The sequence below is a fragment of the Saccoglossus kowalevskii genome, chromosome 18 (assembly GCF_978046115.1).
Source record: "Saccoglossus kowalevskii chromosome 18, keSacKowa6.1, whole genome shotgun sequence".
NCBI classification, from domain to species: Eukaryota; Metazoa; Hemichordata; class Enteropneusta; family Harrimaniidae; genus Saccoglossus; species Saccoglossus kowalevskii.
The window spans coordinates 5,160,998-5,180,011 of NC_140658.1; the positions used below are offsets into that span (position 1 = coordinate 5,160,998).

The 19,014-nt window shown below is 36.6% G+C and overlaps 3 protein-coding genes across 3 annotated transcripts; 1 reads left to right on the top strand and 2 right to left on the bottom strand.

Moving 5' to 3' along the window:
• Positions 1–6,479: 6,479 nt before the first annotated feature.
• On the top strand, positions 6,480–7,490 carry LOC100377171 (uncharacterized). The gene has a single exon (XM_002733862.2). It carries the CDS (start codon positions 6,480–6,482, stop codon positions 7,488–7,490), a length of 1,011 nt encoding a protein of 336 aa, XP_002733908.2.
• Positions 7,491–13,778: 6,288 nt separating this feature from the next.
• On the bottom strand, positions 13,779–16,635 carry LOC146731503 (uncharacterized). The gene is made up of 3 exons (XM_085493300.1): positions 16,016–16,635; positions 14,607–15,936; positions 13,779–14,303 (listed from the first exon to the last, which is right to left on the bottom strand). The coding sequence occupies exons 1-3, from the start codon at positions 16,633–16,635 to the stop codon at positions 13,779–13,781; spliced, it is 2,475 nt and encodes an 824-aa protein (XP_085349426.1).
• Positions 16,636–16,872: 237 nt separating this feature from the next.
• LOC146731504 (uncharacterized) lies at positions 16,873–17,439 on the bottom strand. Its single transcript, XM_085493301.1, has one exon. It carries the CDS (start codon positions 17,437–17,439, stop codon positions 16,873–16,875), a length of 567 nt encoding a protein of 188 aa, XP_085349427.1.
• Between the last annotated feature and the right edge of the window lie 1,575 nt (positions 17,440–19,014).

Consider the following 19,014-nt stretch of genomic DNA (forward strand, 5'->3'; position numbering starts at 1 on the left):
TGTTATGGTTAGGGGTACTTGAAGGCTTTGTTTGAGCTAGGTGGTTTTGTATTAAAGTACCTGCTTTCTTGTTATGGTTAGGGGTACTTTGAAGGTTTTGTTTGAGCTAGGTGGTTTTGTATTAAAGTACCTGCTTTCTTGTTATGGTTAGGGGTACTTTGAAGGTTTTGTTTGAGCTAGGTGGTTTTGTATTAAAGTACTTTCTTTCTTGTTATGGTTAGGGGTCCTTTGAAGGTTTTGTTTGAGCTAGGTGGTTTTGTATTAAAGTACCTGCTTTCTTGTTATGGTTAGGGGTACTTTGAAGGTTTTGTTTGAGCTAGGTGGTTTTGTATTAAAGTACCTGCTTTCTTGTTATGGTTAGGGGTACTTTGAAGGCTTTGTTTGAGCTAGGTGGTTTTGTATTAAAGTACCTGCTTTCTTGTTATGGTTAGGGGTACTTTGAAGGCTTTGTTTGAGCTAGGTGGTTTTGTATTAAAGTACCTGCTTTATACCAAACAATTTGATCATGAGTTGTTCTAGCATATTGTAGTAATTATACCATGATTAGTGTGCTATCACAATAAATAAAACATAGCACAACTATTATAACCTTGCCCATTGAGAATCTAGATATTAAATAATGATTGGTAATTCAGGATGGGTACACACTAACGATACACTCACTACCTGCTACAATCTTTTCCTTGCATGGTAAAAATGAAAATAGCACAACTATTATAACCTTGCCCATTGAGAATCTGGATATTAAATAATGAACGGTCATTCAGGATGGGTACACACTAACGATACACTCACAACCTGCTACAATCTTTTCCTTGCATGGTAAAAATGAAAATAGCACAACTATTATAACCTTGCCCATTGAGAATCTGGATATTAAATAATGAACGGTCATTCAGGATGGGTACACACTAACGATACACTCACTGCCTGTTACAATCTTTTCCTTGCATGGTAGAAGTGAAAATAAAACATAGCACAACTATTATAACCTTGCCCATTGAGAATCTACATATTAAATAACAAATTGTAATTCAGGATGGGTACACACTAACGATACACTCACTACCTGCTACAATCTTTTCCTTGCATGGTAAAAGTGAAAATAGCACAACTATTATAACCTTGCCCATTGAGAATCTAGATATTAAATAATGAACGGTCATTCAGAATGGGTACACACTAACAATACACTCACTACCTGCTACAATCTTTTCCTTGCATGGTAAAAGTGAAAATAAAACATAGCACAAATATTATAACGTTGCCCATTGAGAATCTAGATATTAAATAATGAATGGTAATTCAGGATGGGTACACACTAACGATACACTCACTACCTGCTACAATCTTTTCCTTGCATGGTAAAAATGAAAATAGCACAACTATTATAACCTTGCCCATTGAGAATCTAGATATTAAATAACAAATTGTAATTCAGGATGGGTACACACTAACGATACACTCACTACCTGCTACAATCTTTTCCTTGCATGGTAAAAGTGAAAATAGCACAACTATTATAACCTTGCCCATTGAGAATCTGGATATTAAATAACGAATGGTAATTCAGGATGGGTACACACTAACGATACACTCACTACCTGCTACAATCTTTTCCTTGCACGGTAAAAGTGAAAATAGCACAACCATTACAACCTTGCCCATTGAGAATCTAGAAATTAAATAACGAATGGTAATTCAGGATGGGTACACACTAACGATACACTCACTACCTGCTACAATCTTTTCCTTGCACAGTAAAAGTAAATATAAAACATAGCACAACTATTATAACTTTGCCCATTCAGAATCTGGATATTAAATAACAAATGGTAATTCTGGATGGGTACACACTAACGATACACTCACTACCTGCTACAATCTTTTCCTTGCATGGTAAAAGTGAAAATAGCACAACTATTATAACCTTGCCCATTGAGAATCTAGATATTAAATAATGAACGGTCATTCAGGATGGGTACACACTAACGATACACTCACTACCTGTTACAATCTTTTCCTTGCATGGTAGAAGTGAAAATAAAACATAGCACAATAATTATAACCTTGCCCATTGAGAATCTAGATATTAAATAATGAACGGTCATTCAGAATGGGTACACACTAACAATACACTCACTACCTGCTACAATCTTTTCCTTGCATGGTAAAAGTGAAAATAAAACATAGCACAAATATTATAACGTTGCCCATTGAGAATCTAGATATTAAATAATGAATGGTAATTCAGGATGGGTACACACTAACGATACACTCACTACCTGCTACAATCTTTTCCTTGCATGGTAAAAATGAAAATAGCACAACTATTATAACCTTGCCCATTGAGAATCTAGATATTAAATAACAAATTGTAATTCAGGATGGGTACACACTAACGATACACTCACTACCTGCTACAATCTTTTCCTTGCATGGTAAAAGTGAAAATAGCACAACTATTATAACCTTGCCCATTGAGAATCTGGATATTAAATAACGAATGGTAATTCAGGATGGGTACACACTAACGATACACTCACTACCTGCTACAATCTTTTCCTTGCACGGTAAAAGTGAAAATAGCACAACCATTACAACCTTGCCCATTGAGAATCTAGATATTAAATAACGAATGGTAATTCAGGATGGGTACACACTAACGATACACTCACTACCTGCTACAATCTTTTCCTTGCACAGTAAAAGTAAATATAAAACATAGCACAACTATTATAACTTTGCCCATTCAGAATCTGGATATTAAATAACAAATGGTAATTCTGGATGGGTACACACTAACGATACACTCACTACCTGCTACAATCTTTTCCTTGCATGGTAAAAGTGAAAATAGCACAACTATTATAACCTTGCCCATTGAGAATCTAGATATTAAATAATGAACGGTCATTCAGGATGGGTACACACTAACGATACACTCACTGCCTGTTACAATCTTTTCCTTGCATGGTAGAAGTGAAAATAAAACATAGCACAATAATTATAACCTTGCCCATTGAGAATCTAGATATTAAATAATGAATGGTCATTCAGGATGGGTACACACTAACAATACACTCACTACCTGCTACAATCTTTTCCTTGCATGGTAAAAGTGAAAATAAAACATAGCACAAATATTATAAGGTTGCCCATTGAGAATCTAGATATTAAATAATGAATGGTAATTTAGGATGGGTACACACTAACGATACAATCACTACCTGCTACAATCTTTTCCTTGCATGGTAAAAATGAAAATAGCACAACTATTATAACCTTGCCCATTGAGAATCTGGATATTAAATAACAAATTGTAATTCAGGATGGGTACACACTAACGATACACTCACTACCTGCTACAATCTTTTCCTTGCATGGTAAAAGTAAAAATAGCACAACTATTATAACCTTGCCCATTGAGAATCTAGATATTAAATAATGAATGGTAATTCAGGATGGGTACACACTAACGATACACTCACTTCCTGCTACAATCTTTTCCTTGCATGGTAAAAGTGAAAATAAAACATAGCACAACTATTATAACCTTGCCAATTGAGAATCTAGATATTAAATAATGAATGGTCATTCAGGATGGGTACACACTAACGATACACTCACTACCTGCTACAAGCTTTTCCTTGCATGGTAAAAGTGAAAATAAAACATAGCACAACTATTATAACCTTGCCCATTGAGAATCTACATATTAAATAACAAATGGTAATTCAGGATGGGTACACACTAATGATACACTCACTACCTGCTACAATCTTTTCCTTGTACGGCAAAAGTGAAAATAGAACATAGCACAACTATTATAACCTTGCCCATTGAGAATCTAGATATTAAATAACGAATGGTAATTCAGGACGGGTACACACTAACGATACACTCACTACCTGCTAAAATCTTTTCCTTGCATGGTAAAAGTGAAAATAAAACATAGCACAACTATTATAACCTTGCAAATTGAGAATCTAGATATTAAATAACGAATGGTAATTCAGGACGGGTACACACTAACGATACACTCACTACCTGCTAAAATCTTTTCCTTGCATGGTAAAAGTGAAAATAAAACATAGCACAACTATTATAACCTTGCCCATTGAGAATCTAGATATTAAATAACGAATGGTAATTCAGGATGGGTACACACTAACGATACACTCACTACCTGCTACAATCTTTTCCTTGTATGGCAAAAGTGAAAATAGCACAACTATTATACCTTGCCCATTGAGAATCTAGATATTAAATAACGAATGGTAATTCAGGACGGGTACACACTAACGATACACTCACTACCTGCTAAAATCTTTTCCTTGCATGGTAAAAGTGAAAATAGAACATAGCACAACTATTATAACCTTGCCCATTGAGAATTTAGATATTAGATATTAAATAACGAATGGTAATTCAGGATGGGTACACACTAACGATACACTCACTACCTGTTACAATCTTTTCCTTGTACGGCAAAAGTGAAAATAGAACATAGCACAACTATTATAACCTTGCCCATTGAGAATCTAGATATTAAATAACGAATGGTAATTCAGGATGGGTACACACTAACGATACACTCACTACCTGCTAAAATCTTTTCCTTGCATGGTAAAAGTGAAAATAGAACATAGCACAACTATTATAACCTTGCCCATTGAGAATCTAGATATTAAATAACAAATTGTAATTCAGGATGGGTACACACTAACGATACACTCACTACCTGCTACAATCTTTTCCTTGCATGGTAAAAGTGAAAATAGCACAACTATTATAACCTTGCCCATTAAGAATCTAGATATTAAATAACAAATGGTAATTCAGGATGGGTACACACTAACGATACACTCATTACCTACTACAATCTTTTCCTTGTACGGTAAAAGCGAAAATAAAACATAGCACAACTATTATAACCTTGCCCATTGAGAATCTAGATATTAAATAATGAATGGTAATTCAGGATGGGTACACACTAACGATACACTCACAACCTGCTACAATCTTTTCCTTGCATGGTAAAAATGAAAATAGCACAACTATTATAACTTTGCCCATTGAGAATCTGGATATTAAATAATGAACGGTCATTCAGGATGGGTACACACTAACGATACACTCACTACCTGTTACAATCTTTTCCTTGCATGGTAGAAGTGAAAATAAAACATAGCACAACTATTATAACCTTGCCCATTGAGAATCTAGATATTAAATAATGATTGGTAATTCAGGATGGGTACACACTAACGATACACTCACTACCTGCTACAATCTTTTCCTTGTACGGTAAAAGTGAAAATAGCACAACTATTATAACCTTGCCCATTGAGAATCTAGATATTAAATAACGAATGGTAATTCAGGATGGGTACACACTAGCGATACACTCACTACCTGCTACAATCTTTTCCTTGCATGGTAAAAGTGAAAATAAAACATAGCACAACTATTATAACTTTGCCCATTCAGAATCTGGATATTAAATAACGAATGGTAATTCAGGATGGGTTCACACTAACGATGCACTCACTATCTGTTACAATCTTTTCCTTGCACAGTAAAAGTGAAAATAAAAGTTCTGAAATAAACCAATATTGTATCTAAACAAAATTTTGAGAGGAAAGTATTGGCTAAAATTATGGGGGGAACAGTTCTGACAAAAAATTAAAGAAACAAACAATGGGGCCATTTAATTATAATTAATATTCATGTTCCTCAAATAGTACTACATGTACTGCAATAATAATAATAAACGAATAATAAACATAAATTACAAAATATTTCTTATAAGCAAAATATGGCGGGAATAATAATGGTCAACTTTTGGTGGGAAAATTATGGGAAGGTTATTATATGTCATAATGAAAATAACAGGTTATCACACTATCTAAGTAACAAATCTAAGATCAGAAGTGTAAATGTCTTGTAGTAATTATTTCTATTATAACAAATGCTGGTTTGTTGTCTTTATAAACCTAAATAAATTAAAATGACTATGGTCTTAATAATAAACTTATTATAGTGTTAATAGAGGACTAGAAAAATGATACAACAATACCCATTCATGGCAAGAATCAATTTGATTAAAATCTGATCTGATTCAGCTTTTCTTTTTACTTCTTTTACAATCGTTTTCACTAAACATTGGACGATCAGATTGTGGTAAATGTTGATACATCAGAGCAAGTACCTAATGAAATTGCCACTGATTTTATCACTACTACTAATCAAAACATCATAACTGTAGCATAAACATTTTTGATACAATGTATACCTGTCTGAGTCTTCGAGGCGCCATTCTGTCTTTTATTGTTGGCGCAAGACATTTCCGAGTCATTTTTTACTCAATTCATTTACATATAATGTTACGTTTGTGTGTGTGTCCCGGTAGTGTGTCCAGACACCCCGAGCATCTAACGCGGGAAAGTCGGGAGTACATGTAATTTGGTAACAAAATGCAGTCTCATAAACGAGGATTCGACACACAATTTAGTGTACGACAGAAAATTGTTGAACTTTACATAAATGGGCTGTCATGTAGACAAATTGCACAACAAACTGGCGTGTCAAAAAGTACTGCGAATAATATATGTACTAAACTTATTACTAGCGGTGATGTTTCAGCTGGGAAGCACGGACGAAAACACGGTAACAGAACATGCTTGACTGATAATATTTTACAGCATATTGAATTTTATAAACGTCGACAACCTAGTATTTATCTGCGTGAAATTCAGTTAAAGTTACGCCAAGATAATGTGTGCCTCGATGTCCCCAGTTCATCCACGGTTTACCGGGGACTTGTTCACCACCTAAACATGACGAGGAAAAGGTTAAAATCTGTTGCTGCAGAGTCAACGACTGACATTAACGAACAACGAATGCTTGATTTTATCGACACCATTTCTGATTTTAGACCAGAACAGCTGCACTGGTTTGACGAGGCGTCTGTCATTCGTACTACTGGAAACCGGCGTTACGGGTATGCAGAAATTGGTAAACCGGCGATAGAAATACAGCGGTTTGCGTCGAATGTTAATTACACAATAAACCTGCTTACAAGTATATTTGGTGTCGAATATTCTGATATCATTGTTGGACCTTCCAATGCTATCGAAATGATGAACTTTTTTTTTGAAGCAGTCAATGTAGAAGACCACGTTGGAAATCGTTGTTTGGCACCGGGAGATTGTGTAATCATGGATAATTGTGGTTTTCATCACGCCAGGATTGTCGAACCTAATTTGGAACATTTATTACAACAGCAAGGAGTGCGCCTAATTTTTCAACCACCATACAATCCTGAGTATAATATCTGTGAACAATGTTTTCGGTCTATAAAATCGTATTTGCGGGGAAACCAGGAATTTTCGTATAGATTTACTGAGTTTGCTATAGCAGACGCCATTGGTCACATCACGCCAGGGGCATGTCAAATTTTTGCTAGAGAAAGTGGTTACGAGTGATTTGCTTCCCGCCAAAAACTGGTCAATACGAACTGAAATGGAAGTCAACTTGTACCAGTATTAAGACAATATATATTCACTTGTTATTTCTTTTATTTTGTTTTAAAATCATCTTTATTAATAAATAAAATAAGATGACAATAAAAACTACAATAATGCTGAACAACATGTAGTATTTATTTTGAAAAGTTAACATTAACATGGGAAACTGAACGGACGGCCGATAAAGCAGTTTTAACAATTTAAGTTTCGTTTACAAATATTTAAATATTTAACCTAAATCTGGAAAATCCTTGGCTTTGATTGTACTGAAGTATAGCTAGATTATATACACTTCATGGTACATGGAAAACCATACAATAAAAACACTTTAAATTTGAGAAGTCTCTTGTAATGTTCGTAATGTCGTAACCACGTGGAAAATGAAATCAGTCATGGTACTAGTATTCTGGTAAAGAACACAAACAACATTTATTACAAATCCGCAGATTTAGATGTGATATTCGCCAAATCTAGTAAAGTTAGACAAGACTGGTTTGTTTCACCGACAATCACACCCTCTGGGTTCTCCTTTTCCTTGGCTGTAGGTGCCAATTCTGGAAATTCCACTTGGTTTTCCATTTCAATTTTGGGTTGAGGCGTAGTCAATGCTGCTGTTGGTATGGGTACTGGTAAACTTGGACTTGTTTCCGCGGGTCTTGCCATTACTGTACTAACTGGTATATAACGGGAACTTGCGTTGTTGGCAGGCATTCACTAAATATAGGTGCTGGCATTGTCATCACATTGCTAGTAGGTGGTCGCATAAACGCCCAAGGGTTGATAAATGGAGTAGGATTTCCATACCATGGCACCAGATTTTGCGGAATAACCATTCCTGGGTTGGGCTGTGCTGGAACATACGGAGTATAAACTTGATTTGACTGGTGTGGAATTGTAACTACGGCTGTCGGCGACGGAGATGAAATAGCATGTTTCAATGGCGAGGTTTCCTTGGATTGTTTTATTGTGCGTGTTGTTATTTCATGCTCGTCTTTCATGTCGTGGTCATCAGGTTTAAATTCAGAAACCTTTCGTTTTCCCATTTCCAATAATTTAGGTAGATCAACTGCATCTTGGAGATTTCCTGGTGGCAATTTGCCATCCAAGGCGACTTTAAGGAGACGAACATCTTTTAATAACTTGCTGCGTCCCTCTAACCCAACGTACTTTTGTGGGAAGAGTTGTTGCAAGCGTGGTTTTAGAACACTGGCAAACTGGGTTGTATTTTTAGCTATGAAAGACTTCACAGACTGTAATTCCCCTTCTAATGCTTTCATCTTGTCTTTCACGTTCTTTATTTCTTTGTCTTTCTATGAAATTCAGAAGAAATAAAATAAGAAAATGGAGAAAATAAACTACTAAAATTTACTAACCCCATTTGAAGTGCGAACAAAAGAAATGTTTGCTACGAATGTCTAGACTACGAATACAGTTAAAAAATTAAAATTATTTTGTGGTGGTGTTTTATTATTAGCCATCACCACTGTGCATAAAGTAGGCGTGAAAAATACGAATTAAATCATTCGATAAATATTTCGTAGCTTACTTGACGTAATGCTTCTGAATGTTCCCGGTGTTTATCTAATCGACCACAATACATATAACCAGCACATGGTTCATAACAACACTCGCGACGGTTTCTGTTCCCACTTTCCTTGTGTCCTTTATGGTGACATAAATTGCATGTAGCGTCAATAGCTCGGATTCCTGGTAGTGCAAGTGTGGCTAAAGGTGGTGGCGGAGTCTTCAAATCTGTCCACTCACGTTCAAGTACAAACTTGCTTTGTGATAATATTTCTAACTGGTCCTCCAATTCTTTTTGTCTGTCAGACATAGTAGGAGCCTGTGACGGTTTTTGGCGTGGCGTTTCACTTTCAACATTGGGAGATGTTTCGTCTCTTTCGTAGTCCAATCGACGTCTCTTGCCAGTACTTGAATTAGAAGCCCCTAAATTACTGTGAGTCATGGCCGAAGATGACTTAACCGCCGGGGAAGTGCCGTCGACAACGTACAATTGTTCACGCATTGTACCACCTTTTAAGCGAATAGTGTCCACTATCACGTCACGGTATCATTCGTTTGGTGGTAAATCAACTCGTTGTCCATCTTCGTCCATGATTTGCAAACGAATAGCCTGCATTCGCCTTAAAAAAACAATCTGTTCACATAGATAGTCAACAAAATGTTGATATGACATGCACATAAACTCGTCTTCTTTAACATAGATGGGAACAATTCTGTCCTCCGTGTAATAAGTAAAATGTAGCTTGAAAAGATATTCAGCCATTGTCCAAAGAGCGTTGTAATCAGCAATGCTGGTCAGGATTCACACTGTTCACGCTAAAAAAACGACTCGGAAATGTCTTGCACAAACAACAAGCAGCCTATCGGCTGAGATAGCTCCGCTGTTAGAAATGCACATTTCAATTAAAGAACTGAAGACATCATTAGAAAATGAACAATATGTATAGTATCAAAGCAATCGGACTTACAGTTTTTAACAAGAAGTCGAAAATATCACTTTCTACCAAAAATGACCAAAATATTCACCAAAATTAGAGAATTGAAGATATCATCACGAAATGAACAAATCTGAGAAAGGTCTACATGTAGTATCTATATATGTAATATCAAAGCAATTGAACTTTTGGTTTTTAACAAGAAGTCGAAAATATCACTTTTTACCAAATATGACAAAAATATTCACCAAAATTATAGAATCCAAGATAGCATCACGAAATGAACAAATCTGAGAAAGGTCTACATGTAGTATCTAAATATGTAATATCAAAGCAATTGAACTATTGGTTTTTAACAAGAAATCGAAAATATCACTTTTTACCAAAAATTACAAAAATATTCACGAAAATTAGAGAATTGAAGATATCATCACAAAATGAACAAATCTGAGAGAGGTCCACATGTAGTACCTATATATGTAGTATCAAAGCAATTGGACTTGCGGTTTTTAACAAGAAGTCGAAAATATCACTTTTTACCAAAAATGATAAAAATATTCACCAAAATTAGAGAATTAAAGATATCATTACAAAATGAACAATTCTGAGAGAGGTCCACATGTAGTACCTATATATGTAATATCAAAGCAATTGCGGTTTTTAACAAGAAGTCGAAAATATCACTTTTTACCAAAAATATTCACCAAAATTAGAGAATTAAAGATATCATTACAAAATGAACAAATCTGAGAGAGGTCCACATGTAGTTCATATATATGTAATATCAAAGCAATTGCACTTGCGGTTTTTAACAAGAAGTCGAAAATTTTACTTTTTACCAAAAATGACAAAAATATTCACCAAAATTAGAGAATTAAAGATATCATTACAAAATGAACAAATCTGAGAGAGGTCCACATGTAGTACCTATATATGTAATATCAAAGCAATTGCACTTGCGGTTTTTAACAAGAAGTCGAAAATATCACTTTTTACCAAAAATGACAAAAATATTCACCAAAATTAGAGAATTGAAGATATCAACATGAAATGAACAAACCTAAGAGAGGTCTACCCAAGGTACATATACACCAAGTATCAAAGCATTCAGGCTTGTAGTTTTCAAGAAGAAGTCGAAAAAGTAAAACATTGACACGGACGACGACGACGGACAATCACTCATATGATAAGCTTCGCTCGACAAAGTCGACAGCGGAGCTAATAAAAGACAGAATGGCGCCTCGAAGACTCAGTCAGGTATACATTGTATCAAAAATGTTTAGGCTACAGTTATAATGTTTTGATTAGTAGTGATAAAATCAGTGGCAATTTCATTAGGTACTTGCTCTGATGTATCAACATTTACCACAATCTGATCGTCCAATGTTTAGTGAAAACGATTGTAATTTTTATTTTAGTAATATTCTTTTAAATTTAATTTTTAAATTCTTTTATTTTATTTTTTTTTTGAATGGTTAAAGATCTGAACAACCTTATCTTGTTTGTGAGATTTCAAATAACCAGATTAGTCAACTAATCAGAGTTGGCCTTGTATACAGTGATTATAATGGTGCGTATGCATTGAAGTCCCATAATGGCTGAATATAAAACCTTCTCTGATTGGTTAGTGAAATCTGTAAGAGTTGAATGAGATCTCCTATGAAGGTTGTTCAGATATTTGGACTTTTGCAATCAGATATAAACTACAAAAAAATAAAATTAGAAATATAATTAGAAAAAATAATAAAATCACACACCAAAAAAAAAAGAATGAATTAAAATCTGAAAAATAAAATTAAAAATGTAAAAAAAAAAACAATTAGATTCTAATTTAAAGTGAGATAATGTAAAAGCTGGTAGCATTTCTGACCAAAAAGGAAAAAGAAAAAATGATGTTATCAGTAATTGAAAAAAAATAATATTTGCGGTCTTTAATTAATACTACACGTACAGCATGAATCTGAATGTTCCTTATAGAATAATACAAGTCAATGTCAATGACATAGTCCCTGTCTGTATCTGAATGCATAATGATTTGAGGACACAATCGAGAGGATTAATGTTAAAGAAAATTTCATTGAAACAATTTATTGGCATGTCTTTTTACCAACTTTGAACAAAATCTGTTGAGGCATATCCGAAAAATTATTTTTTGAAATGAAAATGTCCACTAATCAGTCAAAAGATGGCTGCCAGTCGGCCTTTTTAAATTTAATCGAAAAACAAAACAACATGATCAGTATATTGAAACAGGGAGGTGCATACTGGGAAATGGTTGATGACATTTTCAAACATTTTTAAACAGAGTAGGAAGTAAACTTTAAGATTGATAATGTCACATGGTACTATTCAACCAATTTCAATAAGAGTACGCCATGTTGACCCAGGTCAAAGTTCAGATTATATCCTCTAACTAAATTTTTATGTGTTAAGGATTTTGAATAGAAGTTTCACACTTGTGTTATGACCGCTCCAGAATTGGATATACATAAATGTTGCATTGTGGGAGTATATAGTCTTTGCCAATATACCAGGAAACAGGTAAAAACTAATATAAAGTGACTGAAATAGTGTTGCTGTTTAGAATATGATTCAACAATACTTATACAGGGAATGGTTTACCAAATCTATGATTTAGATGTCAAGAATGTTTTACAAATTTTCAATGACAATTTAAAAGTCCAATTTGAAACTTTCAATAAACTTGAACTGTGTGGCTGTGGGAATTTGGTTCGAATAAATCGCCACGTTTAATAAATCTCCACAGAACATACAGCAGACTCAAATGATCGAGTTCAAAAGAAAGTCGTAATGACTTCTTTATTCATGGGTAGAACGTTGAACATTTCAACCAGTAATTACATCAGTAGTACAAACTTCTGTATTAAAACTGTGAGTGCCCTTGATGAGGGGCAAATAGGTGAATAACTTGAAAAACTATGAACTAAATTCAAATGTGGACTCCATTGATGACCGCCATATCCATCGAGAGTAGGAATCATGGGTAACACTGCATAATAATTAGCATGTTTGAGGTCGATTCCATTGCTCATAGGAGGTAACTCTTAATGTACGAACACATGTAAACGATCTAACAGTGAAATAATAGGGTAATTTCCTCAGTTAATAGGGAAATATGAATAAACTAGAATAATCTAAACTGTTTATAAAGATAACACTAGATGAGTAAATCTATCTAAAAGTAGAAATGTATTGATACATATTCTTATGCATTAAATTAATTAACAAACACATGTTGACCTGTGCCCCGACATACTGCCCGGCAAAAAATGCGAAGCAGACATGAAACATTGGGTTTGTTATTATGTCATAGAATGAAGACAAATGTTTGAGGCACAATACTTAGAAATAAAATGCATGATCATTCAACTGACTAACACAGTAATCATACACTAAGCTTAAGATTGCCCTGAAAAAATTTACATTTGGGTGTAAATACTACTAGAGTACTTATGGTTTATATAGTTCATCAGCAAAGTTCTGAAATGAAACAATAATATGCAGTAGACCAGCTGATTGCTCGCCTGAACAAGTTTGTTTCAATGGTGAAGTCTTATCAGGGTATCCATGGATACCGGATGTGATTGACACTGCTTGACCTAAAGGTCACGAATGTTATTGTTAGAACACGTGTCAACTCTAGGATTTCTTCATGGAACAAATTTGAAACAACATTGTAAGAGTTAATAATTGTTATGAAAGATTACTTTGTATCAAAAGTTTGGGTAATATTCTAACAGTTCTGAAACATATTGAGTTCGTTTGCTTACACAAGATTTGATTCATACTGCCGGTAAATCCTTTGTTCAGCAATTTCCGCAGATCGTCTCTTGGATCGTCTTCTTTGCGTTGAATAATCAGTTTGCGTTGTGTATTGAGTTTCATCCACGTCGCTCGCAGTTGGTTGTGAATCAATGTCGATCGGCGTAGAATCTTCCGTTGACGGTGATTCTGAATTGGGGCGTGGAACCAACTCAGTTTCGGATGAAAGTTCAAGTGGATACAAACGAGAGATGTCGCGGTTAGTTCCATCAGAACCCGGAAGTAACTTGGTGACGCGTGCTAAGCTCCAAAACACACGTTTCTTGATATTGTCGTGAACTAAGACTATATCCCCGACTTTCACCGCGTTTCCCTTGACCCCACGGTGCTGATTGATGTGTCTCTCGCGTAATGATGTGATGTACTCACTGGTCCACCGTTGCCAAAATGCGTTTTGTAGCGTGATCATGTATTGATAGCGACGATTTGCAGTGTTATGATTTGAGATGACGCTGGTGTCCGAGTCGTTCTGTTGAATTCTCGGGAGACAGTGTATTTCACGTCCATTTATCAATTGCGAGGGAGTCAGTGGGTTCAAATCCGAAATATCTGACACAACATGAGTCAGAGGACGTGCATTAATTGCGCATTCGATTTCTGTGATAATTGTCGCTAATTAAGTACTAGTACATGACACACAAGCTCTGCCCAGTATTTTCTTGAGGGAAGTTTTTGTGATCGATATCATGCGTTCGAATAGCCCTCCACACCACGGACTGCGTTTCGGTGTGAAGCGCCAAGTGATACGATTTTCGGAAAGGTACTGTAATACCATGGGATCAGTGGTGATTTTCCGAAGTTCGTTCGCGGCGGAGACAAATGTCGATGCATTGTCTGACACGATGAGAGTGGGCGTTGATCTACGTGCCGCGAATCGACGCAAGGCTTGAAGAAATGACTCTGTAGAAAGATCTCTGGCCAGTTCTAAATGGACAGCCCGTGACACCGTGCAGGTAAACAAACAAATGTACACCTTTACTATTGACTGTGTAATGGTGTCTTTGACAAGCAAATGTCCGGTGTAGTCAATTCCAATCGTAGAGAATGGCACGGTTTGTTGTACTCTAAATTTGGGTAAAGGCGCCGGTATTGGTTTTGAGTATGCTGACCCGTCCACACGTTTACAAACCACGCAGCGATGAATGACAGCTTTCACGAAGCGTCGCATTGATGTAATCCAGTAGTTTTCGCGTAGTCTTGAAGTTGTAGCGTTGGTTCTGGCATGCTGAAGTCGAACGTGTGCGTCGCGAATAACTAAAGTAGTATATTGATGTTTACCGGGTAGGAGTAGTGGATGTATCGTGTTTATTGGTAAATTCGCGTTTTGTATGCGACCACAGGCTCTGATCAGTTGATTGTCATCCACAAATAACTTGAGTTGTTTACGCAGAGCGCCGAGATGCGAGTTATTTTTGACAAGACTGTCAATGAGTTCCCCGTAATATTGACGTTGAATGGATTTAATCCACAGTTGTTCGGCTGTTATCATCTCGTTGGCGTCAGGCGTTGATTTTTGGGCGCTGTTCTCTGTATCAGAGACGATTGGTGCGTTCAAGTTGAGTCGAGTTTTAAGAACTTTGATAAATCTCAAAACATAAGCTGTTACACGCAATAAATGTGACAAATTGCGGTAAGAGTCAATATGAAATACTGCGTCGGCGTTGAAACTTGCTACTTCGGGTATCACTTTGGGTTCGGCAGAGTTAACTTTGAAATGTTCGCTCAATGTGGGCGACTCGAAGTGAGCGGTGATTTCATCTTGATCAAAATTGGGTGAAGTTGTAGCCGCGTGTAGTTCATTTGATTCAGATGAGGTGATTTCTGATGTAGTATTATGTTTCACATGGCGATTAGATTTCTGTTTAGCGGGTTCAAATAAATCGCATATTGGCCAGTTGTCTTTATTTGTCAACCATTTGGGTTCTTGCCACTTGGAATTAATCAGTTCTGTAGGTGAAACGCCTCTAGTGACTAGATCTGCCGGGTTTTCTGTGGTGTTGACATAACGGTGTTCTTGGGGAAAGGCGTTGATTTCGGTGACTCTATTTCGCGTGAAAGTATTTTGTTTGCCTCGTCCGTTGAGCCAATGAAGAGTTATCTGGCTGTCACACCATAATACATATTTCAATATAGAATATTTCTGAGCGAGTGCCTCACCAACAAATTGAGCAAGTCGGGTACCAATTAGGACTCCCATCAGTTCCAAACGTGGAAGTGTCAACTTTTGTTTGCTTATAGGCGCTATGCGTGTCTTTGCGATGGCTAAGGCGGATGGATTCCTTATCGGACACCAAATACACGGCGGCTCCGTAGGCCTTTGTTGACGCGTCGGTGAAAGTGTGTATTTCGACGTTGGTTGGGTTATCAGCAAAATACTTGCGGTTCATTTTGTAGTCGGTTATTGTCCGCAGATCTTCGGCAGTGTTTTGCCATATCGGTAATAATTCTGACTCGATCGGTTTATCCCAACTATGATTAGTCAACCATAACTGTTGAATTATGAGTTTTGCACAGACTTGAATTGGTGAGTAATATCCCAGGGGGTCGTATAAGCTAGCACAGTAGGCTACGATATCGCACTTAGAAGTTAACGGTCCAAATGATGGAGCGCGTAGTTGTTTGGCTTGTAGGACGTCGTCCGCGGAATTCCATTTGATTCCTAGAATTGAAACGTCGTCTTTGGGGTTTGCTCGACCGTCGGTTTCGATGATTTGTTTCAGTAATGGATCGCTCGTATTCCATTGTCTGAGATTGAATTTCTTGGTAGAGAGAATACGTTGAGATTCATCGTAGAATTGCATCGCCTCTTGTATGGTTGCACTGCCCGTGACGACATCATCTACATAAATATCCCGTTGTAAAACTTGAGCGGCAGTTTTCGAAATGTGTTCTGTAGTTAGATGTCTAAGTGCGGCGTTCAAAATAAAGGGCGAGCATGTAGCGCCGAATAAAACCGATCTAAATTGATAAGTTGCGAATGAACTGTTGATATCGGCTGGGTCTGTTAACCACAGAAATTTGGTATAACAGCGGTCAGATTAGTGTAGCTTGATTTGCAAAAACGCCTTCTCAATATCAGCCGTTCCTGCAATGGGATTTGACAGAAATGTAAGTAAAATCGATGTCAATGAATTGAGTAGCCGCGGTCCAGTGTCCAAACATTGGTTGAGGCTTGGTTGGTTTTTACTTGCCGCGGAACAGTCATATACTATTCGAATGGGTGTCGACACGCTGTCCTTTTTGACTGATCGATGTGGCAGGTAATGCCCAGTATTTGAGTCGTCATCGTCGACCTTTTCGATATATCCATGTTGTAGTTGATTCGCGATTATTGAATTGTAAACCGGGATAATTTCCTTGGGTAGTTTCGCTATCGTATTCCTGGTGCGTACGTTTGCCACTTGAAAATTGGTTGGCAGCGTTGGGTGTTCTCGTTTCCATGGCCATTTTGTGATGTATCTGTCGTCTTCTGTGTTGAGATTGTGATCAATGTATTGATTATATTGTTCACTTTGAGCAATTTTCAGCTCATTTGCCTGTATTTTGTCGCGAACTCCAACTGACTCTAAATCCCAAAATGTTGTGACGAGTTTGTCAAGTTCCATATCGGGTGTTTTCACGGTTGATATATGAAATGTTTGGACATTGTGGGTTCTCCTCCTAGTTGATGGGATAGGCCCCGAAAGCAACTATCCAAAGGCTGAAGAGATTGCTATGGGATTTGATTCACGGATTATATGCGAGCCGACATAATCCCAATAGTGGTCTGCACCAATCAGAACGTCGATGTCCATGTGTGTACCGCTGGAGAGGGGGTGCGCCAGGTCAAGATTGCGTAAATGTTTGATGTTACGCAAGTCGTGCGTGAGGTATTTATCCAAATTGTCCGAGATCTCGTCGACTACCAACAGGTTTATTGCGCTTTTGAAACCGTCTCTTTGCAGGAGGCCGACTGTTGTTCGAGGTACTGTTTTGTAACCGGTTTGAGGATTGGCGAAGCATTTCAAATTGAGTGTTTCCCAAAACTTGGGGTTTGCCTGTATCGAAGTGGCGAACTTGCTGGTTATAAAACTTCGATCTGCTCCGTTGTCGAATAGAACAGTAGCGATCTTGGATCCACCATCGCCAAATACGGTGACTCTTGCCGTTTTAAGTAGAACGCGTGGTGGTGGCGCCGGGTCGACGTTCGATCTTCTCCGAGAGATAGTCGGCATTGAGTGAAGTTTGAAGCATGAGCGAAATGAACACGCGGGAATTTGTGGGAATTTGGTTCGAATAAATCGCCACGTTTAATAAATCTCCACAGAACATACAGCAGACTCAAATGATCGAGTTCAAAAGAAAGTCGTAATGACTTCTTTATTCATGGGTAGAACGCTGAACATTTCAACCAGTAATTACATCAGTAGTACAAACTTCTGTATTAAAACTGTGAGTGCCCTTGATGAGGGGCAAATAGGTGAATAACTTGAAAAACTATGAACTAAATTCAAATGTGGACTCCATTGATGACCGCCATATCCATCGAGAGTAGGAATCATGGGTAACACTGCATAATAATTAGCATGTTTGAGGTCGATCCCATTGCTCATAGGGGGTAACTCTTAATGTACGAACACATGTAAACGATCTAACAGTGAAATAATAGGGTAATTTCCTCAGTTAATAGGGAAATATGAATAAACTAGAATAATCTAAACTGTTTATAAAGATAACACTAGATGAGTAAATCTATCTAAAAGTAGAAATGTATTGATACATATTCTTATGCATTAAATTAATTAACAAACACATGTTGACCTGTGCCCCGACAAACTGTTCCAAGTTAACCCTCTTTCAAAGGTGCACAATGAGATGACTGATTTGAATAAAAGTAAACTACATAATGAAAATATAATATTGAGTTATTACACTTATCTAATTAACATATTTCAGAGAGCATATTAATAACATTTGGTTCTCACGATCAGCGGGATAAATGTTTCAAGATAATGGCTTTAAAAATAAATGTTATAAATGTTAAAAGTGACACAAAATAAAATACACAAAAATTCCCATACAGAGCAAAAATGAGAGTAATGTAAATGCTGGTATTATTACTGACAAAAAATAAGGATATCAGTAATTACATAAATATTAATATTCATGTTCCTCAATTGGTGTACATGTACTGTGTTACT